At 37.3% G+C, this 24,594-nt stretch overlaps 2 protein-coding genes and 1 long non-coding RNA gene across 4 annotated transcripts in view; 1 reads left to right on the forward strand and 2 right to left on the reverse strand.

Annotated features, from left to right (window-relative positions):
* Window positions 1-1,247: 1,247 nt before the first annotated feature.
* On the forward strand, window positions 1,248-24,398 carry LOC139975582 (uncharacterized). Of its 2 annotated transcripts, XM_071983603.1 has the most exons (11): window positions 1,248-1,405; window positions 8,419-8,870; window positions 11,324-11,450; window positions 13,855-13,963; window positions 15,617-15,804; window positions 16,463-16,549; window positions 17,531-17,673; window positions 18,555-18,582; window positions 18,972-19,169; window positions 19,635-19,856; window positions 21,996-24,398. In XM_071983603.1, the coding sequence occupies exons 2-11, from the start codon at window positions 8,545-8,547 to the stop codon at window positions 22,188-22,190; spliced, it is 1,623 nt and encodes a 540-aa protein (XP_071839704.1). In that variant the 5' UTR covers window positions 1,248-1,405; window positions 8,419-8,544; the 3' UTR covers window positions 22,191-24,398. The 2 variants fall into 2 exon arrangements, with proteins under 2 accessions (XP_071839704.1, XP_071839706.1); XM_071983605.1 differs by lacking the exons at window positions 1,248-1,405; window positions 13,855-13,963 and having other exon boundaries at window positions 8,646-8,870.
* LOC139975586 (uncharacterized) lies at window positions 5,813-8,226 on the reverse strand. Its single transcript, XR_011795796.1, has 3 exons — window positions 7,807-8,226; window positions 6,902-7,066; window positions 5,813-6,474 (listed from the first exon to the last, which is right to left on the reverse strand). It is a non-coding gene; the product is annotated as an uncharacterized lncRNA (long non-coding RNA).
* Window positions 20,085-24,594, reverse strand: part of LOC139975585 (H(+)/Cl(-) exchange transporter 6-like) — a 35,025-nt gene continuing 30,515 nt past the window's right edge. Inside the window, exon 23 of the mRNA XM_071983608.1 lies at window positions 20,085-21,633. Coding sequence (XP_071839709.1) covers window positions 21,532-21,633 — 102 coding nt within the window. The 3' untranslated portion in view covers window positions 20,085-21,531. The remainder of the gene's footprint in view (window positions 21,634-24,594) is intronic.

Below are 24,594 nucleotides of genomic sequence, written 5' to 3' on the forward strand. Positions count from 1 at the left end.
TAACACCATTTTGCAGTTACAGAACCTATGAGAAATAAAATTTCTTGAGAAAGATGATCCCTACTTTGTTTTATAAATATTTTAGAAAATTACACCTGAGAAACATTTTTTTAGAAGTAAATTAACATCACCATTGTACACTTTTGTCGCACCAAATTGCATCTGAGGGCATTCAGCAATAGAAAATTTTCCAAAGGGGAGGGGGTCCCCTCCCCTTACACCCCTCCCCCATATCACTCTAATGCCACTTTGGCCCCTCCCAAACAAAGGCCCTGGATCCGCCAGTGACTCTAGTAGGACGTCGCCAAATTGACGTAATTTTTCTTTGTCCCTGAGAGTGAACTTGGGGAAGTCTTCTAGCTTTTTGAAGAGGGCGTTTTCTACGACTTCAGGTGCTCCGTGGGATGTAATAAAAACCTTCTTACGTGTTTCGATACGAAAATGGGGGGGGGGGGGCAATGTAGGTTAATTTGGAAATAATATAATTTATATTTAATTTAGGAAATAGAATAATTCATTGGTTTAGGTAAGACACCAATTCCTGAAAACTTGTATGGCTACATGATATATTTGATTTCTCCAGGATATGCGTGATGTTTAGTAGCCTATCCTTAAAATGGAAGCAGCACATTTTTTGAAAAACTTGGAGCCTTGTTCCTTTCGTGAAATACTGAGATGATCTTGTGCAGTAAGCCTACGTTCATGGTTGTTGTTGTTGTTTCTGTTATTATTATTGTTATTGTTATTATTTTTTTTCGTCAAAGTAGTTTGGAATATAATTTTATATGTTGTTTGAGAAAAGTTCACCGTGTGTGTAGGAAATCGATAGAAGGAAATGAAACTGGAACAAGGATACGACGGTGGTCTTGAAGAGCCATACAACGTGTAGATTAACGGAGTTAGGACATCACAGAAAGTATAATAGTTTTTCAATAGTTTCGAATGATATTGTAACTGTAGGAACCCTTTGATTCGATAAGTTAATGCAATACGAAATGGCTAATATTAGTCTAATTTTTTATTTGCGTGTTTTGACGTTTAACCGTCACCGTTTCTACTTCAGTTTGACAATTTTTAGCAATCTCATAGTAGAATAAAGTCCAAAGGTATGTATTTATTACAAGACACTTAAGTGCTAGGTGATCAAAAGGAACTCAACACGATGGCAACAACAATGGTCTGCACTCTGCAGCCGTCGTCGTAGTGGGTTGTTATTCTTACACGTTAACCCTATATCGGTTATGTCATTTTAGGACCACCGTATTAAACAAACTTACTTTGGTCGTAGTGTGCAAAGTTCGTTCATGTGGTAAATGCGTATCTTGATGTAGTAGTAGTGTACTAGTCGTACTCTTTATTACTGTTAGTACTAGAACCAACGTCCCGAGTCCTGGTGCGAATTAAGGTAAACCAACTTAGCAGAATATCTTTTATGTTGGTTATTTGACCTAGACTATTCGTGCAAACCTCAGAGTTTTCAAGTTCGTCTCTTTTACAGGTTCTTATGCGAAACGTGGGCATGGTCTTGAAAAGTTAGGACATAGGCTTTGCCGACTAAAGTATCAGGTCAGGCCTAACTTAGGCTAAACTTTACTTTCATGCAGTATTACAAGCCTAAGCTAACAATTTAAAGTAACATTTGCACATCTTTTTAGTTAGGCTTAACTTTAATTTAACATACGATACCATTATTCGTACTCAGGACAAGTTTATTTCGACTAGGCTATGGCCTTATTCTAGACCTGTACCATTTATTTACTTTTGGTTTTTGTGTTAGCTACTGTACTGCAACTTGCAAGACCATTTCTTCATGTGTTTTTGTCTGAATGCCCCTAGGACAACCATGTGTTAATTTTTGGATGTCTGAAAATTGATTTTCCTCAAAAAGCTAGCAACATTATGTAGAATGGCCAAACTGTACACTGAAGGAGAGAAGTGTATGTTTGGTAAATAGAAAACCAGCTTTGGGCCAGTAAAATTGAAAAACTCTCCTTTGTGCTGCTTATATTCACACATCTAGGCCCAGCTAGGCTACCACTATTTTCTGAATTTGATTTAAACAACTAGTTGTCCGTGTGACGACCTCCAAAGCTCATCTTGGAAGACCATTGAAAATTTGCTACAGTGTGTGTTTGGAATGAATGTTTGCATATTATAAATAATGTGTCATACATGCTGTGAGTGTCTGTGGCCCTGGCTGGTGATTTGTAATCCACAGTGCCCCAGCTACAGTATGAAGAGAAATGCATGTATATGATTGGTTAATAGCTCAGTTTATCCGTAAGTACTAAGGCATACTGTATGAAACATATCATTGAGATGAAACAAAAAGGACAATGCTTGAATACAATTCAAGCATCATATTAAACTTTTGATAAAAATATGGCGATTAGAAAACACAACTTCATCTCTGTTAGAAGATGGACAATGTAAATTTAGTTTACAGAGAATCACAGCGGTGTTGTAAAATGTTTTACCATATAAAGGAGGGTGCAATGGATATGCTTAAAAGTTAACCTCAGTCATGGGCTTGCTTTAAGTGACACAGAAATGTAAGCAGTAATGTCAATGATAATTTTCTCTTTACCCTTTTAATAGACTATTTTGGTACGGATGAAGAATCAGGTGTAATTGTTAAAAGAGAATTGTCCTCTTTGCAGGTTCAAAACCACAGTTTTGCAAATTGATGCATTCTGCACACAAATTGGGTCATTAATCAGACTAGGCAATCAAAAACCAAGTTAGACAAAGCAATGTTGGTATTAAAGCAGCATTTTGCGTTTGTCCAGAATTTTTCCGTGTCTATCGAGTTTTTATCATAATACGATCACAAAAGACAAAACTAAGACTTTCTCATACTTTTTTCCCCACATCGAACGTTAATTAGCAAGTAATTAAGGATATTATATGATTCTGAGAATTGTGTCTCCCAGACACAATCGACATTAGTATTTATCACATGCAGCTCTACAAACCGCCTATTCAAATTCAACCAATCAGTGAAGAGATGTTTATGTATGACTTGGAGCTTAAAATAGACTCAGTCATTGACATGGTAATCCCTCAGCGTCTTTACCGTGAGTAAAGTGTACACGCACATAAGCCTACTGTACGTAGTATTTAGCAAAGTATTTAGTGTCGTATAATTGCTACATGCACACAATACTATAACCTGGTGACGAAGTGACAAAAGAATAAAACAATGGAGAAGCGCTCAAATGGGAAATATAAATTTTTGAAGAACCTAACTTCACCTGAAAAGAGAAAATGGCGGAAAGCCCAGAAGAAAAAGTGTCACGACACCGTGTCCCTTTCGGGAATCAATGGGAAAGATGGAGCGAAGTGAAGAGGAATTTACATCTGAAGAGTGATTCAGAAGTCACTCGACTTCTACTCGACAGGTAAGCAAAGGATAAAATTGTTCGTTACAATTTTTGTTTACATGATTTAACGTTACTTCTCATTATCGGTGAGAGAAACTGAGACCGTACCGCTGCCTTCACTATTATTACTACAGTATCTAGTTTAGCCTAGGCCAGTATAGGGGCCTATACTAAGTCTATAGTAGCATGGTGACTTCGAAGTTCGAAGACTTAAAACACCCCAAAACTAAATCTTCTGGTCTAAATCACCAGAAAATATACTTCATATGGTGGGAGAATTGTGTTATAGCACGATACACGGCCAAACTTTCTTTCCTGCAAACTGTTTTCACGTTGTTTTCCAAGAAGATTCTTCGTGATTGTGGAACTGGTATTTCTTTGCTAGAGTATTGCGAAGTTCGGACACGCAACCCACTATGTGGCGCTGGTGATAAAATTGGTGGCGCAGTTGCTCTTTCAGTAATTATAACAGACTTCATAGATCTTCGTCATTTTATTGACAAATATGAAAGTAATTTCTTGCACACAGGTCATTTTGGAGAGAAAATAACTGTAGCTTCGTACTTTTTGGTGAAATTTGGCTCTTCCTGTAGGTTTTCATGGTGAAATCGTGTATTTCTTAGGGTGTCCGAACTTCGCAGTATGCCGAACTTCGCAATACTGACTATACTACTAGTACTAGTAGTATAGTGTACTTAGCCTATTATTTACTAGCACAACCAAGGCCAGTTAGGCTAAACGCTCTTACTTTTCTTGCTCTTTCTTCACAGTCATAGTCTTATCAAATTGCAACAAGTTTTTGTTCTTGATACAGTGCTAACTAACGTTCACGCCGACGCATAGATACTTTACACTACACTTTACAAGGCATGGGCTATGATGGCAGTGATTGCATATGCAGTAGCCGAAATCACGAGGCCTACGTTCTGGCGGTTCCCGTTAGTTTCATACCCTAAATAATGTTTGTTTCCTCCCCTAAAAACGTTTCTTACCTCTGTACCTCTTCAATCATGGGGAGGAAATTATCGTTTTTCCAGGGAGGAAGCTGATGAAAGCATATTTGGCTAGGCTATGTGGAAAGAATAAATTTAGTAGGCCTAGGGCCTAAGTGGAATAACTGTAGGAATTTCTTTTCATTTCTACAAATACTGTATCTCTTCCCATATAGCCTAGCCAATTTGCCTCCCTTGAAAAATGTTTCTTTGATTGAAATCGTTATTTTCTCTCCTAAATAAAAAATTACAGTTACTTCAGTACCTAACTCTTTCTACGTAGCCTAGCCAAATGTCTTCTTGCTTGAATTCCTCTCCTGAGAAACAGTACTTTCCTCCCTGAGTGATAGTTTATTTTTGTGATTCTACTTTCAGGTTTACAAGAAATTTCTCAAAGTCTGCTGGCAGATGGACCTGTGTTCCTGTTATGGAAAAGAATGGTTACAAGTACATTCCGCAACTGATGAAGGACATATTTAGACGGAGGCTTGATGATGACAATTCTCAACAGGGACGTGTTGTCGTGTTGTTCTTGCTGAGGATGACCCAAGGCACATCTCTGGTACAATTCGCCTGAGCCAACCTCCATCAGTTTTACAGCTTCTTGCAAGCCATCATAGCAGGATGGGACCAACTTCTACTGTTGTAATGAGTCAAATCTATAAGTCTTCCTTGCATCAGCAAGTGATATCATTTTTTTTGGGGTGGGGGGGTGGGATGGAGTTGTTGCACAGCTTGTTACAAGCCATCAGAGCAGCATGGGGCCTAGTTCTACTTTGTAATAAGTCAAATCTATTAATCTTCCTCGCTTCAGCAAGTAATATTACTTGGGGGTGGGGGGAGGTTGGAGTGATTGCAACCTGCATGTCTCCTACAACTTTGCAGTAATTTAAAAAGTGGTAGGGGTGGGGGGGCTTCTTTTCTCATAGTCATCAGTCATGCCAATTGATCTAAAACATAATGCATGTACTAGTTTGGAATCAGGTTTGGACTCGAAGAACTATTCCTTTTTTTCAATTTTTGTTGTTGTAAAGATCAGCAGACTTATTCTAAGCACATTCATCAATAAAAAATGAACACTTAATTGAACTTGTTATGTGTATTGAAGCTTATTAATGTCCATGTTTCTGAATAAATTAGCACATTAAATTGGAAGATTTTTCAGACTGAAGTAAGAACAGCAGTGAAAGAAACTGTGTGTTTATTCAAAGCCCTGAATGGTGAAGTTAAGGAACACAGAAAAATAGAGAAAAACCATGATCACGTCTATCACAAAAAGAAAATGCAATACTAATAACATGTCTATAATCTTAGATGATAGTGAAAACAAGTCTATATTTGGCAAGGAATACAACTGATCAAGAAATAAAGAACTGAATACATGTGAATGATTAAGTCAAGGAAATAGAGAATATCGTTGACCCAAGATCACTTTGACCTATGGAAAACAATAGCAATCAATTACTCTCCAGGGGCTACATATGTAACAATTAACCAACTTCTCTTCTAGAGATATGGCATTAGCACTAATGGCCATAAGCATAACAATGGGATTATCTACCCACCGAGTGTTATCAACATTTGCCATGAAACCAACTTTCACTTCTTGGGATATCAACTATTGTCCTCAAAATGACCTTCATGGTTAACAAAATGTTTTACCTTCTCACCAAGGGCCACCTATATAGCTAGTTTGAAGTTCAACCAACTTTCACTTCTTGATATTGTTTATAAGTTTTCAAGAGTTGAACATCTCTTGACCTAAAATGACCTTTAACCTCCATGAAAAATAATAGGGTTCATCTACTTACCAAGTGCTATCTACATAGCAAGTTGGATGTCAAACCAACTAGCACTTCTTGAGATACTGTTTTTACACAGATTTCAAATGTTGACCTCAAATGACCTTTAAACTTGATGCAAAACAATAAGAATCATCTACTCTTCAAAGACTACCTATATACCAAGTTTGAATTCAAGCAACTTTTACTTCTTGAGATGTTGTGTGTACATATATCCAAAAAGAGTGCCGGATGGGTTTCAAGCAGTTGCATTACCAGTTGTCGAGGCTGTTGAACATCTACATTACCAACCATTGCCTAAGAAGAAAAGTGAAGAAAAAAGAGTATCATTTATTTTGCTTAAGTAATAATATCATTGCTTTTGATGATAGACAGCACTTATTGATTGTGTTGCCTTGGGTGTTTAATATACATGTGATATAAGAAGATAGACATAAAATATATTGTTTGAACACTACACCAAGTACTACGAAGTGCTCTGTTTCTCAAAACTTGCTTTCAGACAAACAGTATTTTGCTTCCAAAAAGGATTAGCAAATATAACCCTTTGATAATTGATGTCACTTAAAAATAACTATTTTCAGTATGACAATCTAGCCAGCTACTTATGTTGCTAGTATTCTTTAATTGAGCAAGCCATTCTGTTATTACACTGAGTTTAACTGTTTAAAGAATTACCAGCTGTTACTTTGCAGATCCCACAATTTTGCATATTGAAACGTACCCTTATATTTCCCATTCACTCCTGTTGGCGTTCTTCTACCTGCCTCCTAGCTGCAGCTGCTGTTAGCCGGGTTGTCCCGTTGTCTGGTGTTACCCAGGAGCTACAGTAACCTCTCCATCCTCTACTTCTGCCAGCCATCCATGGTGTTTCCTCACCAGATGGTTGCTAAGAAGGTAGCAAAAGGTTTCAGATTATAAACGTGTCTTTGGATCCGCTGCTAAAATGTATTGCTCTCATTTACTGGTGACATATGACTAGATGCTATTTATCACTTTCATGGAATGGTTGTACACTTTACTATAAAATTTATAGAACAGCAGACATTGCATGTTGCCCTAGGTTTCAGTTTCCTGACCCGTTAGTTCCTCCCCTGAAAATTTTAGTTTCCTCTACTAAATACGTAACTTTCCTCCCCTACATCAAGGTAGTAAAGTATCGCATTCAGGTTAGTAAACTAATATGCTTGTTGAATGAAACTTAAAAAAAAGGTTACTTACTACACTCACACATAATCATAAAAATCGCCTAAATCATCAATTGCAATTACTGCAGTTTTGCAAAGCACTTGCTACAAAGCACTACTTAAATCTCCACATGACCTAGCCAGTATGCCTTATTGCATTCCCTTATGAGAAACGTTACTTTCATCTCCTGAAAAACGTTATTTTCTCCCATGTTGTAAGAGGAGGAAGCTAACGTTTTTCAAGAGATCCGGAAAAAAAGGCCCCCATTGCGATACACTCGTAGCTACATTGCTTTTAGTGCAAAATTCACAGCGTGTACATAACGTTATTCAGGCCTAACCAGTGTAAGTCACACACTAATAGGTCTGATTGTACTACAGTAACTAGCCTATGTAACACCGAGTAGAGTGATACAATATCGTTCTAGAGAATGTTACGTACCGATCGAGTTCTTGCTGGTTCAATGACTTTCTCTCTTATGTATCCTTGCTACAAAGCTGGTTTTATTTTCGCGGAGCGACGAATTTTCTTGGGATTTTAGGGCATCGTATGCAATGAGATATGCCGTAAGTGTCCCTTCGCGCAATACGTACATCTCCTCAGCTGATTTTTGTTTACTGTTTACCTTGCTATTCAAAGTACCTTTTCCGTTATACATATTCACAAGGTTCCTTTATGTGGGAGGAGTCTATCGAAGTCAAAGATTCAAAATATGAAAACCAGAAAATGTCATATTTTTGCACTTTTCGGTATAGTTTGAGTTGAAACTTTACAGTTAGCTTAGTTTACGTCATTGGTATAGTATCGGATATAGTATATAGTATTGGAAAATCTCGAGAATCAACGCAAAATGCTGCTTTAAAGGTAATATATGATGTGCAAAGTAGCTTTCACTCATAGCAGTGTCTCAGCTTTGGTAATGCAAAAAGAAGAAATACAGTATTAATGTACACATTATTTGATAGATCTACTTTCTACGTAGGTTACTAGATGTTTTAACCTTAAGATCGCTTAAAAGTATGCAAGAAGACAATATCTTTCTCTTCTCTACAGATACAGTTGCTGCTGATAACATTTTCTGACCACAAGAGAAGAAAGTCAACAATAATTGATCACCATGAACTAGATACCGGAGACTGAACTTGTCATTCTAGAGCATTGAAAACAAAAATCGCTATCATGTCAGATTCAGAGCCAACTGGTGAAGCAAGTACCGTAACAGCAGACCTCAACCTCACCACAACGACGGCCGAAGGGACTAGTACCAGTCACCAAGTATCTCTTGGTCCCTCCTCCTCATCTGTTTCACCAAGTGTCTCCAAATTCCTATCAAGTACCTCTTCTGCCGATACTACCCATCAATTCACCACTACTATGAACTTCAGCAACCAGACCGAATGCTCGGGCGTTGTTTTCCTCGGTGAATGTGTCTACACAGGAAAGGAGTACTTTTCTTTCATCATCGGCGGAATTGCTATCGTCGTGTGGCTTGCAGCCAATTTGAAGTAAGTGGATGCTCTTTCTTCATGAAATCAGTTTACGTAGAATATGAATTATTGAATACAAAATATATATCTCTAATTGATGTACAGTATGCGGCAATTCTCATAGTCACAGCTGAACATGTTGGTAAATACAGACTTTTACTTGGTATATCCATGGTAATAAATACAGAGGTCACTTGGTATATCCATGGATAGCCATGGATAATATGAACATCAAAGTCAAGAAAGATTGGAATTGCGATGTATGCTGCCATTGAGCAACTAATGAATTAATTTCTCATTACTGCCAGGGATATGCCCACGCTGGGCGGCAATGGGCGGCCCCGTCCAGCACTAAAAATTACCGCCCAGCATTGTCTTAAAAATCGTGAATCCCGCCTAGCACTATCTAAATTCCTGACATTCCTAACAATATATTCAACATAAATTGGGCCTAGCCTATGCCAAAATCATACAGACTAATAATGCATCAGTTACGCATGCGAGAAATATTACTTGTAACCGCTCTCAATCGGTCCCTTGTAAAATATCTTTGAAACAAACTAATAACTTTTACCAGGTACGTAATATATTTCACTAAAAAAAAATTAAAAAATGTAAATTGTTAGCAAAACTAGTACTTGTGTATGTGCATAAAAAGCTACACAAAATGCCAGCCAGCATTTGGCATCTGAGCACCTTCAAAAATCCCCCTCAGACCCCTCCCCCAGGACTGCGATCAGTATACCCGGCACTCAGGAAATCCTGGGCACATCCCCAATGTAAATTTCTTAAACAGAATGAAACATACAGGCTAAACCATTACCCACTTTTTGTATGATAATCAAACTTTAGATGTCAACAATTTGAGGTGTAAAGAATTTACGATGGGCCATTGTTTTCCTCGAAAAGATACTGTAGATGTGAATTTTCGTGGACAACAGTCATCTACAGTAATCTCTCTTTGACAGTGGTTGCTATGCAAGGTTTATGTAGTAGCGAGTATAATACAATGATTCCGATTTGGTGTGTCAATAAAACAGCAAATTGTCCTACTTTTATATTTATTTGTAAATTTGTTTTTGCCAGAGGCAAAGGGAATCTACTGTTAGCAATGGTGATGGCGTGTGTGTGCACTTGTTTCGCATTCAGACTGAGGACTTGTACAAAGGAATTCCAAGTCCTCAGATGTCATTTGAAAAGAATCACCACGTCCTCAGAAGAATTCTATTGTTAAGGGATATTGTTCAGGTTTAGGGTAGGTGGATTTAACCAATGGAAAACACATTAGGATCTTCTGTCTGAATGAACACCATTCCTGGGTGTGTGTTTGTGCAAAGTAGGTGACATTAGCTTGTTAGCACAGTAACTCGAGATTCATGGTGGCTTTACTGCTCGCTTGGGGGGGGGGGGGCGGGTTGGGGGGTGGGGATTGGATCCATCTTATTATTAAGTACTAAAACCCTACAGTAGTAGTTTACCAAAGTTGATGAAACTGTCGGAAGTATCCAAAATGTCAGTTTGAAATTTAAAAAGTCTGTTTATAGAAATCAGATGAAAAGCCAAAACAAAATGCCGTGTGATCAGCAAACTGTGAGGATTATGTTCCTGGCAATGACTGCATGTACAGTACTATATCACCTTCAGCAAATTCACAATTAACAATGTTGCACAGCATAGCAGTAGTATTGTATACAGGCAAGAGTGACTGAAGTTCATTACCCCCCTCCCCCCTGTTTAAATCGCAATAGACCATTACATCATAACATCTCATACATAAAATAATGTAAAATAAAGTATTTGATGCACCCTGTTTCAGTTTCCTTTATTCCAGTATAAGTAGCATAAAATGCAATTTATAAATAGAAGAGTAAAAAAAGTTATGATACATAAATTACAATAAAGGCAATGACAAAATTAAAGGCAATGACAATAAAAGGCATTACACCTCAAGGCAATGAATATCTTGAGCAAGCTGTCTAAAGCTCCCAATCTCCCTAGTCTATTGCTTCAGATACATGTATTTGCTAGCTTGAAAAATTGCCTTTGAAGATTGCAGAACATCCAAAGCTGAGGTGGCCTGCCTCCATTCATCTGTCAATAGGGTCTGCCGTTGCCTGCTGTACAACTCTGTGTAGCGCTAACATTGCTGCATCCCAATTCCCACCACAACCATTCACGAAAGGAACTTCTTTCTCACCACCATCATGTGCTGATTTGCTTTTGTCAGGGGCAGGGGGGGCGGGGGGTTGGGGCACTTGACAGGCAAAAGGAAGTTCAGACAAGGTCTTCCACCAAAATGAGGTTAGAACTGATGACATCTGTTCATGTGAAGCATTGTCAACCTACAGTAGGGCTGTCTAAAGAGACCGATAACTTGAGCATTGCGTATTCGAAACATTCCGTACAGTTGTTTGAGATTATCAGATATGACTGTTTATAGACATCGTCTTCGATTTTTCTCTACTCTGCAGTTTTATACAAGCCAGAAGAAAGCATGGATACATGGCTACCGGTCAAACAATATATTTATTCCATCTGTTACTGGCCGATGGCCTAAACCTACTCGGAGCTGCACTTTGCGGACAACTTGGGACCCAGGTTAACATGATATTTTTGCTTTGTAATTGTTTCTCACAGTAGGTATGAAACTTCATTGGTTGAATATATGATTAAATATTTTATGCAGCACTTCAACTGTCTGAGTACTTAACTAGAAAGAAGAGAATGCAAATTTTGTGTGTTTTTTTATTAAATCATTGTTAGTTAAGTATAATGGCCGTCTGATGTACTCAGCATTTGACATGTTGCACAATACAGAACTTGGTGCTGATATGGTTTCTAAATTTTGGATGGTTGTTAAGGTGGGATTATAAACTCAAACAAGAATCCCAGAGCTTAATTCTGATTCATACTCATTCTAAAACTGGTTGATACTTAACTACAATGATAGTACCAAGCAAGCCCTGCTGTACTGAACTTCTCATCTTAGTTTCCAAGAAAGTACTAGAGTTTGTATTTCTTTTGTTTTCCTAAAGCTTGCCCCCCCCCCCATACCACCCACCCTACCATTGTCATACTCTGTTTTTACCTAAGTGAGTTGGTTTCCTGTTTTCCTTGCTTTTTGGGAATACTGTATGTTGCTCATGAATTATGCTTTTGTAACAACTTGGAGTGGTTATGGAGGAAGGTGGCACTAATTTAAGATCCAGTACTTAGGGAGGCTAACATTTAAGACAAGTTGACCATATAAAATACAACATACTGACAGTTATCGGTCACCTAAAGGTCACTCACACATTAATGTACTTTGTGTCCAATGTAACTTTGTGTTCTTGCACAAAGCCAATGACTAAAAGTATACATAGTTATAACTATGAGTTAATGTGGTTTGAATTCTTCATTTATTGTGACCAGAAAATGGGAAAAAAACAATGAAAACTACTAAAAGATATAAGTAATTAGGCAAAGAAGTGCTTCATTACTTCTGGATGATGTGATGTATGTACTGTGTTGTTAAGTTGGTCTTTGGTCTCAGAGGGTGTTAGATTTTTAAATTTTTCCTCCTTGGCTCAATACAACAGGAAGGATTTACAAAAGTTTCTTTGGATCAGATTTGCCTTCATAAGTAGGACCTACTCTTGGCAGGGCTAATGTTATTGTTGTTACTGTTTAGTGTATGTGCTGTGTTGTGAAAATATGCGTGACTACAGTAGTATCCACAGCAGTTTTATCTGGAAAGTTGTGGGAATTTCCCTCTATTTGGAGTTGTGAATTGTGAGATCATATATTTTTTATGAGCGAATCCCTCTATTGTGTGGCTAACGCCAACCCTGTGAGAGTGTGTGCATGTGTGATACTGTGAATAGTAATATATAACTAATTTGTAAGAAAAGGAAATTTCAGAAGCTACTGTATGGTGACCAGATGTAAAGTTAGTTTTGGGCTGTCAGATTTTCTTTCAAATTCTGTTATCAATGGGAAGGTTTGCAGATTATTTAATCTCTCCTGTTTATTAAACCTGGTGGATTTTGGTAAACTAATCACTATTGTAATGTTTTATTGACTATTCTCACTGCATTAATCTTCTCTGGGATAATAGAACTGCATTGTGAATGGTATCCTACTGAAATGCTTTGAGTCTGAGCTAGTGTTAACTAGTGTTCAGACTAGTGTTAACTAGTGTGGACTTGTGATAACTAGTACTATTACTAGTGATAAGACTAGTGCTAACTAATGTTAAGAAAGTTTCATTAAGAAACATTGCTTGCATTTTAGGATCTTTATAATCTCAACAATAGCAAGCAATCTTTGTTCTCTAGGAGAAATGGACACAAAAAACAACACATTTCACAGTACAATAAGACAACCATTCGTCCTAACAGATCAGCTATTTATTAGACAAAGATAAGACTACTTAACCAGGATCCCCCCAGACCCCCCCCAAAAAAAACTGATAAATAAAAACAAAATGCAATGCAAAGACAATTTTCAAAACCAATGAAATGCATTACGTGGGATATGTAGTACTGTGATGTATTAATGTGAAGTCCTTTGGCTCCCATTATGATGAATACTGTACATAGCAAACTTATGCAACTTTTCATTTAAAGACCAAAACTCAGTTCCTGAAAGGTTTATGGAATGAACGTTAAAATATACATAGTGCCACAGTGTTTTTAACACGGTACCATAAAAAAGGGTTATAATATTTACAACCGTGGGTTAATGTGTAATATTTCCTTGTTCCAGTTGCAAAGCTTGGCAAAGTTGAAATTGTTTGCTGATTTGATCATGCCTGCTGGAATTTAGTCTTTTGGTTCACTAATTTCAACATATTGTTTTCATACACCCTTAAATATTTGCTTTGGTGGTATTTTTGTACAGAACCACCACCAGGATCTGGCAAAATTCACAGCAAAAAAAAAGCAGCTTTAAAAGTAGGTTAAGATTGCTAATATCTGCTTTCATTTTTTTTAACAACGATCCCTTTTCTGGTCTGCAGGTACTAACAGCTATCTTTCTTGTTGTCTGTGACATCATCTTTATCTTCCTACTAACATTCACCTCACGTCGACAGAGAGCGGCCGCAAGGACCGGGGAAATACTTAATAGTGCGTATTGATGCATGCATTTGTGTGTAATTTCCCGCTTTTCCATTTACTTTTGTTGAATTTTATTAGGATATTTAATTTGAAAATTAGAAAAAATTCCTGGCAGCAAAAGTTTGTTAAATTTTGCATTCGTACATTTGTACAGTACATTGTTTGATAAAGGGCAGCAAATAAATATCAAACCCATGATATTGTTTTTTCTGTTAGCCTTTCCTCTCAATTTAACAATAACAAGTTCACCCAGATTCTTATATGCAAATTAGGCAGTTTAAGTTAATTCTGAGTACTGTGAAAGGGTTGCAATTGTAGGCTGATAGTATTTGTGCCTGTCTTACAAAAAAGGACCAGAATTGTTTGATGTTCAGTGTCAGATATCTCTACTTTATGCATAATAGACTAAATATTATTTATCACGGAGGTTGACGATGGTTAAATACCAGTGGTGTGCACAGGATTTCAAATGGTGGGGGAGTAAAATTGAACATTAATCCCCCCCTCAATGATTGAGGTTACAGGCCTGAACTTTACTTTACTGTATGGAAAGGCCAGAGGCAAATGTAGGATTTTTATAGGGAAGGGGTGTGGCCTATGGTAATTATATGGGGGTCTGGGGTTTCTCCCTCACAGAAAAACAAAAAACTTAAGATGTCCGATGCAATCCGAGGCATATTTAGATTATAAATTAGATCTATATGAGTTGCTCTAAATGCAAGATTGTGCTACTAAGAAATGATAATTTCAAAAGTCCCATTCCCCACCCCCAATTGCTGAGTTAGGTTGGTGCTTGAACCTTTTTGAAAGGGCCATAAGCAAATCTATGATTTAGTAATAGGGGCGGGGGGGGGGTTGGTGCTGCCATGGATTCATTCAAACCAACTCCCATGTAGGTGGGGGGCACCTACTGTACACTGAAAAACCAAAACAATTAGGTATCTTTAGAATAAATTAGGTCTATATTAGTAACTCTGATGCAATGTTGTGCTAATAAATACCTTGTGTGGTGTAGCAGTGATCTAATTCCCCCCCACTGACTACAAAAGCACCCCTGACTGAATAATCTCCCCAACTGATGATGGAGGGGCAGGGGGGGTGGGGACTGGTCCCCACCCCAGACATGCAACATGCCACTGCTACACAAAACAAGCAAGTGAAGCAACTATAATTGTCTTAATGGATGGCAAAATTCTTTATTGTAGTGAGTAATTTAATTTACTGTTTGTCATGGCTGAATTGGTGTTGAGAGGCCACTTTAGAAATGTTATCGTTTTGTTAAGTTACAAGTGGTTGTGAATTACAGAGAAGTTTGATTTGATAGTATGTGATCCATCCTCTAGTGAGCCGTTGTTCCCCTTCAGGTTGTCCTTGGTAACCTATCCAGTTTCACATATCAAGTTGTCCATTCTGGCATTTCAAGTTGTCCAAAGTGACAATCGAAAGATCTAATCATAGGACTTTAATGAATGTAGTGCCTTATTGAGGTTTTACAATGGCCTTATCAATCATCACTTCTACAGTGTCAGGGCCTTGTTTCATGTATGAACACCCAGTCAGACTTTCAGGTAGATAGAATATTTGTGGTACTTTCAAATCAGAGGACTTATCTACATTTTACCGATTGAATGGTCACAATTAACATTACTTATTTCTCTTCAGGTAATTGGAATGCTAAAAATGCAGCCAGAATCAGTCAGAATGGTTCTGTGCTACCGGTGTGCTGCTTACTTCTTCCTTGCATGATCACACTCTTTGCACAACCAGTCGTATCATTCCATTCTGAGTTGAATATGAATAATCTTGAAGGAAGGCCTATGATTGGTCGAAAGCTGCTAATGGTGGCTGATGTAAGTAACCATGTTCTCATCTGGTTTGAATACCTACTGTTATTTTGTGGACCTGTTACAATCGAATTAAATAAAAACGTCAAATTTCCATGGACATTCTCCGTCACCTTCCGGCAGCAATCTTGTCAGCAGAAGGAAAATATAACCATCTTGGTGAAAATGTGAAAGTTCAGTTAAAGGGTGTGAAGACTCGCGCACAAAGAAACGTCTCATGCCGGTAATCTGACCTAGTTTCAAATGAGGTGTAACAGAAGTGTTAGACACCACCATCGATCCCATAAAATACACGCACAGCTTGCTACCGTTGGTAATTAGACACTAGTGGACAGTCAACACATACAGCTACGGTCAATACCCACAACACAGTGTACATAGCAGCGTGGACATCTCAGGTCTAGATAAAAGATAACAAGGTATCACGTTTCATTACTGTCTGCATTTCGTAGCGACAAGAAGAAAACGTCATTTGCAAGCAACGGAAAGTTAACTTTTTCAGATGGCCGCACGCGGTTTGGGGCGAGTCTTCAATGCCTTTAACCTATCAATGTTTTCCAGATCTCTGTTTAGTACACAATTGTGATGATGTTTAACAACGACAATTACATTCCATACTAGCAGTTGATGTCTTCTTACTCTTATTCCTTTCTTCTCTTCACAGAGCGGTGTCGACAATTTTGGTTTTGCAGTCGGCATTTTTGCTGCTCTTTTGTATGCAACCGTGAGGATCACTACAATAAAGGATTCGGTGAGTAGTTTGCTCATATCGACATCATAACTTTTATTCACGACTTGACAGATTGCGTTCGTCGTTAATTTCTTGATGTATGCAGAACGTGTTACAGATGACACACACTGTAGGCGAATTACCGTGACCTTCCAGTCTGTTGGTTTTTTAGTTCTTCTAAGATATGCGATGTACTAGACATCCGTTTGGTATTAACTATTTAATGAAAACTTTGTTGGATTTAATTGAATTATTTAATGGGAATTTTATGGCAACTACAATTTCAAGAAGAAAAACAATTGGTTTTAGAACATGGTAAAATTACTTTAGCAGGATAAATGTAGTTTTATATTCCACCCCCATCCCTGGTCCCTACTGCCTATGGATGTGAGTACTATGATTATATACTGCTCCCATCCCTGGTCCCTCCTGCATGTTGTTGTGACTACTATGATTATATACTGCCCCCATCCCTGGTCCCTCCTGCCTGTATGCATTTGGAAGGGTAACCCAGTCAGTCACTGCCCACTTAGTAGCAGTGGTTGATCATGATTTCGAACATTTTCAAGTATCCGTCAATTTCCATTATGGGAAGAGCTCCAGGTGCGGGCAGCAATGAAAGGTGTGACAACCACTCTCTCCAAGAGTCAAACTGTGACAGTGTGGTATGCTCTGCAGGTGTGGATCCATGGAGTGGGGGGGGGGTGGTTGAAGGTGTGCACCCTTCTTTGCATTGTCACACTAAACATTTTACGTAGTTATTAGCACAATCTTGAGTGTAGTCCTAATTTGTTGCCTATATATGCCTTAGAAAGCACTATTTGACATTTAAAATTCTGAGGGTTTATTAACATCCACCCCCCCTCCTCCTCTACCCACATATAAATGCCTTCAACAACCTCAGGGCCACTCATGCTCTTTTTTAATATCCTGGATGACTCCCTTCTCTGTGGGTGCCTAGGAATTAACTTCTGCTAAACTTGATGGTTCTTATCACTTCAGATTTACAGTAAAGATGTGATACGTCCAGAGATTGGCTTCCACGGTCTGTCCGCACTAGCTTGCCTGGTGTACTGTAGCTCCATCGTATCATATGACATCTCACCAGACTACATCATCAATGCATTACCCTGGTTAATTGGAATGTGAGTACTATATAAAGCCAGCTGCCTCGACTGTTGGCATCAACGATGTTTGTTTGTCTTGATCTGTCAATAGTTGGTGGTATCCCACCTGTTCATGAATGACAATAAAACCTTTTTTAGATTTCAATGTGTTTGAAATGAAAGACTATGGACAGGGTGCATATGTCTAGCATTCACACTAATGACTTGAACAAAGGAATTCCAAGTCATTTGAACAGAGGAATTCCAAGTCATTTGAACAAAGAAATTCAATTCATTTGTCATTTGAACAGAAACAGTCAAGTTCTCAGAAGAACTCTGTTATTAAGGGGGATTGTCAAGGTTAGGTTATGTGGACTTGAACAATCGAAAAAACAACGGTGTCCTCGGTCTGAATGTAAAACACATGTTTCTTGAAACAACTTTGTTAAGAATCTATTACTAGTGTAAAGTTGACATTAATGTAATTTTGTTCAGTAATGTTTCTTGTAAGCAGGGTCGTATTTCCTTAGAAACAAAGAAATAACTGTTAGCTACCTCCTCATTCCAAGTTATCTCGTAGAGTAGTACTATAAGTTACCCACTTAATGTTACATTATCATCTTTTTTCATCCCAAATATTTTTCCTTTCTTGAAAGAAAGAGTAAATCAATACCCCAAATCCAACTAAGTTACAACATCACTCATTTTACCGAATGTTGTGCTTAATCATTGCTCATATCTATCGATTGTCCCAGTGCTAACTCAACTGTAGAATAACCCAAACACAGGAAGCTCAAACGGTGATATTTATAGTTTTGACAGGATCTACCTACTCCCCATTTGCTGTACTTGGGACTTGACTGAAATGTTTGCTTTCTGTTCCACTTGTTAACTTTATTTCTTTTTCTTTTGATCAACAGGGCCTTGCTGGGATTACAAGACCTCTTTGTATCCTTGTTAAATAGTCAAGTAATAGTGAACCAATGACAATGACAGTGTGCAATATGTTGGCGTGTTAAGTAGCTTTTGTATTCAGGTATCATTCAAAATCAAACTGCAGTGATTGAACTTAAAACACCTTTTTTTCCATCATATGAAAGTTAATCAGCGAGTTATGAATGAGATTGACTTCATTCTCAACATTTTGTAACCCAGACATGTTCTTCATATTAGTATTCAGCAAAATGAAAAAAGTTGATGTTTATATTAAACTTAGAAATACACAAGGCATATGAGTTTCCTAGAAAAGAAGTTCCCCTCAAGCCTGAGTAATATGTTTAACATAATTCTCTTCAAAACCATTGCTTTGAATTTGGTCTTTAACCACAATACGACAGATTGTGTTCATGACGTGGCGTTTCACCAGATCAACGGCTAGAGTTCCGAGAGTGAGACCCAGAGTTGAAGATGGTACCATGCTTCTATACAACGATGGCACAAGCATCAACTTTGACCAAGATGACCGGTCAACAGTGTCTCAAAATACCAGAAGAGATTCGTCCAAAGAAGACCCACAGCAGAAAGAAAGAAGTGATGTAAGTGCTGAGGAAATAATTTACCCACTGTATTCAAATTTGAGGCATAATTGTTTGCAGGTATTAATCTAAAATAATTCTCAGATATTTAAGGGTAGGGGGTCAAGTTGAACTAATTTGTGTCTTTGCTTTAAAGGCAAAGACATAAATAAGCTTTAAAGGGTAAAATATAGAATATGTGTAAATCTTGATCGAAGGTGACAATTTTTGGTCTTGTTAAAATTTTGGAGGCAATAGTTCCTATTTCAATATACAGTTTTATTGTGAAGAATGTTGACAAGAGTTTGGAGACTTAATAAATAAAATCAATTGATAAACTTGCAATCAATGAATAAATTCAAACTTATCAAATTTCACATAATGAACTTTGCAATATCATGTTTTTCTGATGCAACAGAATTGTCAAAGTGAAGATCATTTACTCTGTCACTGATTGGGTCTTGCAATTTCTTTCCCTCATTACAGACGATCGACAGTGGCGTGGAAGAGAGGAGCATTGGAAGGGTACAAGGGAGTACTTCTACAGATGGGGTGGTATCATCTGACCTAGATAATCAGAGGGATGTCAAAGTTCAAGTCATCTCCTACCCTCATCTCCAGAAGACAGCTGGTCCTGAAGAGGATCTCTTCATGAACAGACAGAATCTTCAACCTGGCAAAAACAGAGAGCTAGAGGATGATTTTGAGGTGAGCAAACTATGTAACTGTCTTTGGCCCAAGAAAACAGTAGAATTACTTTAAAAAAAAACATTTTGTGCAAATGTTCATGGTTCCCATGCCATCTGGAAAAACTCAGGGAAGATGGTAGACTCATACTGTGTAATTTGCCATAATAACATTCATGAAATTTAGCAAACGCATAGGATCTTGCCGTACAATTAGAAAGACACCACTGACAAAAGAAATTGCAAGCTGTCAATATTTCACATTTTATATTTTCTTAGGATACTAAATAGAGAATCTAAGGATACTAAATAGAGAATTGGCACATACTTGTTACGAGGGCCGGATTAAGATATTGGACTACAGGTAAATGTAGGCAATGAAATGGCAGCTCAAAGTTGCAGTGAGGTACTGTACAGCCTTACTCTTGCACACCTAGCTAGTATATGCCTAGAACTAGAGGAGCCCTACAAAAGCAAAGTTACCCTTGTAGGTAATTTTGCCGATGTTCTTTGGATATGTCTGAGACAAAATAGGCCTAGCTGCATATTAATGATTCTGCGACATGTTTTACTTTGTTCATCACAAACTCTTTGTGGACAAGGAAAATGTGCAATTATGTAACACCATGTATCTCCCTAACCTTACTTTACAGAAAATATTGATTTTGTTTTTTTTAAATAATTGTCTGAATGGAATCTTTTTAAGCAGATAAATTTAGAGTACTTATACATATTGATTCATTATTTCATCTCTGGAGGCCCCTGAGCTCTAAAGCCCACGTATTAATCTGGCACTGATTGTTACATGAAAGCAAGTAAAAAATAACACACATTTCCTTGGAACAAGAATAAAGAATTCATAATTACAAAATAGTTACAAAAATATCGAAGATCAATCGGCTACCAAATTGGCAAGTTTTAGAAAATACTGTAGGAATCCTACAGTACGAAAGAGGAAAACTGTAGAATCAGTTAATAATAATAATTAATATTTAACAGTTCTTATGTAGCGCAACTTACAATAAAGTCTCGCCGCGCTGTACTTAACACTGGTCATTGGTAACTTGTCACACCTACACACCAAAGTGTGCACAATTCAAACCACAGTGCACTACAGCCACGTGTCCCCTGGGGACTTCCCATAGGGTGCAGCCAAAAACCGGCACACGCAACTATATTTACAAGTCACCTCGCAAGTCCCCATTTATACACCTGGGTGAAGAGAGGCAATGGAGATAAAGTGCCTTAGTTTAGTATATACATAAACATTAAAAAACCACTGCTCCATAAATGGTGCACATTATTTACAGCCAGTCTGGAATTGGTTTTTGTGTACTCTTGTTAAGAATTATTGCCTGCCTGTACCCAATAATCTGAAACATATGAAGAAGGCAACAACTTCTTCCAAATTCTTATAAATGCAGATTTTCTCACAAAATGTTTTAGACGATGTCTTTAGGATCGGCAGAGTTTTCCACAGGGACTACACTCATCATGCAAACCCGCTTCTCAGTGTTAAGCCAAAATACTCATGTAATGTCTAAATAACTTCATCAATGTTCTCAGAAGAGCGCCATTGGGGTGACATTTAATACTAAATGATAACCTTTGAAGTTGATGGAATGGCAGAGTTTTGTATTAAACACAGATGTCCTGTTGCAAACAGAATAAGCTTCTTCAAACCTCCATGTGAGCCATTAAAAGAGGTCTTGCCTCATTGGCTGGCCATGCCTCTGTTGATGCAGATGATGGTGAAGATATTGTTCGGTGAGATTGTGTCTGGTGACAATACCTTTCAGCTGTTGGTAAAACAGACAAACTTGTAAACCAGGGGTGGGTATGAAATGGATCCTCTGGGCCACAGTGAAATTTCGTACCCAATCCACACGCCAATGGAATGGAGGATTACATTATATAAGGGAACATGAAGATCAAAGAACTTCTACATGTGTATCATACATCTGTTATGTTGAAGGTATATTATATATACAAAACTCCCAAAAGTATACAAATTGTAATATTTTGCAGGTTGTTTCCCCCCAAATTTTCCCCATGGCTTTCCCTTTAGCCACCCACCTGTGTGTTGCAAACAAATGAACAAACAAATAGAAACATCTACAATTTCATCAATATCAAGCATCTCCACCTTTTCCCTTTGCAGTGGGATTTCTCTGATATCAACCAAAGCCAAAGTGGAAAATGGAATGGAGAAGACTGGGATGAAGAGACAGTTCTTAAGGAGATAGAGGATGAACTTAGGAAAGCAGATGAAGAGGAGATGGCCTCGACTCCATCACTGTCATACAACAGCCAGCAGGAGCTGGGTGATGACGACGACATGTACCATGTAATGTAATCTACAGATCATTCACTACGCTCGATTTGTAGTCTTCATATCATGGGCATCTAGCTGTTTCATTCCGATTGTTCTTACTGTAAATGGTATCACATGAGCAATATGACTTTAAACTGCTGAATAAAATGTAGTATACACAGGATTGATAATAGTTAAATATAAACTAGCAATACAAAGCTAATGCCTGACAACTATGCATAATGTGATAAACAAGGGACAATTGCTAATAGGTTATACACTTAAGAAATTAAAGGTGCTAATTCTTTTAAATACGCAATAGCTTTTTTCCTTCATTTTTTTTTTTTTTTAAATTTGCATCTTGCCTTAATAGATAAAAGTACACCTACAATCAAAAAGTTTGTGATTGTTATTACTACCAAAAAGTACTGTTAATTTTAAAGATTTTGTGAATATTTGTCATCGCATTAGTCACTATATATGTGTTCAGCTTCCTCGAGTTCAAAAAAAGGAGGTATTCACACCAGGTTACAACTTTACATTTTCAATGTTTGCTTATTTGCTTACCAACTTGGTTAAAAATTTTGTACATAGCATTTTTAAATATTTCATTTTGCTTCACACAAGTTATTCTTATTGCCTATGCAATCTAGTTTACCTGACCTGTTTGTGAACCGCCCCCCCCCCCCACCCCACAGTGCATATTTAATCAAGAAAATGTAATTCTTCAACAAAACTTCTATGTTAAACACTGGGCAAAATTACACAAATAATTTTACTAGGTTTGTCTGTACTGCTAGTATTACAATCAGGAGATTTTAGAAGTACTTAAATAGAACAGAGCTTTCTATACTGTAATTAGATTTGAATATGTGCAATGAACCAAAATGCTAAGCCAGTACCAGTTTAATAGTACTATCTTTGATACAGTCAAGATAATAACAATAATAATTTGAACTATCTTCATTTTTATACATACATTAAGTTTTTTCATCTCAAGTTATAATAACTTATGTTTTTTGTTATTGTATATTTCATAATTTTATTTGAAAACTTAAAATAAAAAATGGGGGATTTTGCCAGAGGTACTTACCTCTGGCAAAATACTTAATACTGCATAAAAGGTTAATGGAACCAAAACAGATTCATTCTTTAGACAAAGATACTAGAGTTAAGTAGTTTAGCCATCTTCAATCAGTCTCCTCTTCTTACGTGTTTGCTTGAATTCTGTAATCTCATGCTGGTCTTTTACTTTAACTTCTGACTCTTTGTCTTTCTGGAAAGTCTACATTTTATATCACATTGCCTGTACATATACATGACAGTTTTTGCAATCACTTAAATAGTTCACAAGAAAGGGAAAAGGCGTTGATTGGATTATCTTAATAGGTTTAGTGTGACATTAATCACATTGTAAAATATTGCGGTTTGGATGACTACTTTGAATGTATAAGTTAACTAGTAACCCCTAATTTATTTCAGTACAGAAATTTGAGCATGATGAAAACTTTTGTCTGCATGTTGTTATCCTGTTTATATCTGCGACTGGTTTATGTCGTTGCTTTTGCTAAGCTGATACCCCTGCACTGGTATATTGGATGTTGACACAGTCAGATGATTTATCAAGACATCTATATTGGTTAGGCAAAATAATTTAATGACACCTGAAAATATTGAGGTCCAAAGTCTACTGAGACTAACAATTCATATGGACCTATAAAAGAAAAAACTGACATTATAATACAACTGCGCAATATTGAGGTGTACCATAGTCAAACGAAGCACAGAGCTTCACTATAACCTGCCAAATAAATTTAACTACCTGGTAATGTTCCAAAGCTGTTAAAGCAAAATGCTGCTATAAGCTATATTACGTTAACATAGGGCTATGTTTCCCTGACAAGGAGGGATCAATTTACGGCACTCCTTCATTTGTGTAACAGTAATTTTCGGTCGTGTAAATGTTGCACCAGAATTGAAGATATCTAATTCAAGTTAGAGGAATGTATTTATCTCCACATAGGTCAACCTATCACAAGTATCATAGAATTCTTTCATCTTTCCTCTTCTATTCTATTCTGTAGAAACTATATATAGACTATTCTTATATTTTGAAGATTATTGAATGATTCCTTTGTCTTAAATGCCATAACTTGTGTCTTAGCCAATCGGTGCCAAATTCAGTACACAGAGAAGAGAGAAATGGAGAGGAGTTTTTTTGACCAAAAGAAATAAAATCACAAGACATCATCTGCCGTTTGTTCTTATCTTCATTTGTCATTGAAATGCATTTTGGTGTTTGGTATTATAGGGACATTGACGTTCTACTGTAATTTATAATTTGTCAAATTTAATTTATATTTTATAATTGGACATTTCTACAATGTTCATATTCATGTCATGTCTACTATCTGTTAGATCAAACTGGTGGCATGTGCATCAGCAA

The sequence above is a fragment of the Apostichopus japonicus genome, chromosome 11, assembly GCF_037975245.1.
Source record: "Apostichopus japonicus isolate 1M-3 chromosome 11, ASM3797524v1, whole genome shotgun sequence".
Lineage (NCBI taxonomy): Eukaryota > Metazoa > Echinodermata > Holothuroidea > Aspidochirotida > Stichopodidae > Apostichopus > Apostichopus japonicus.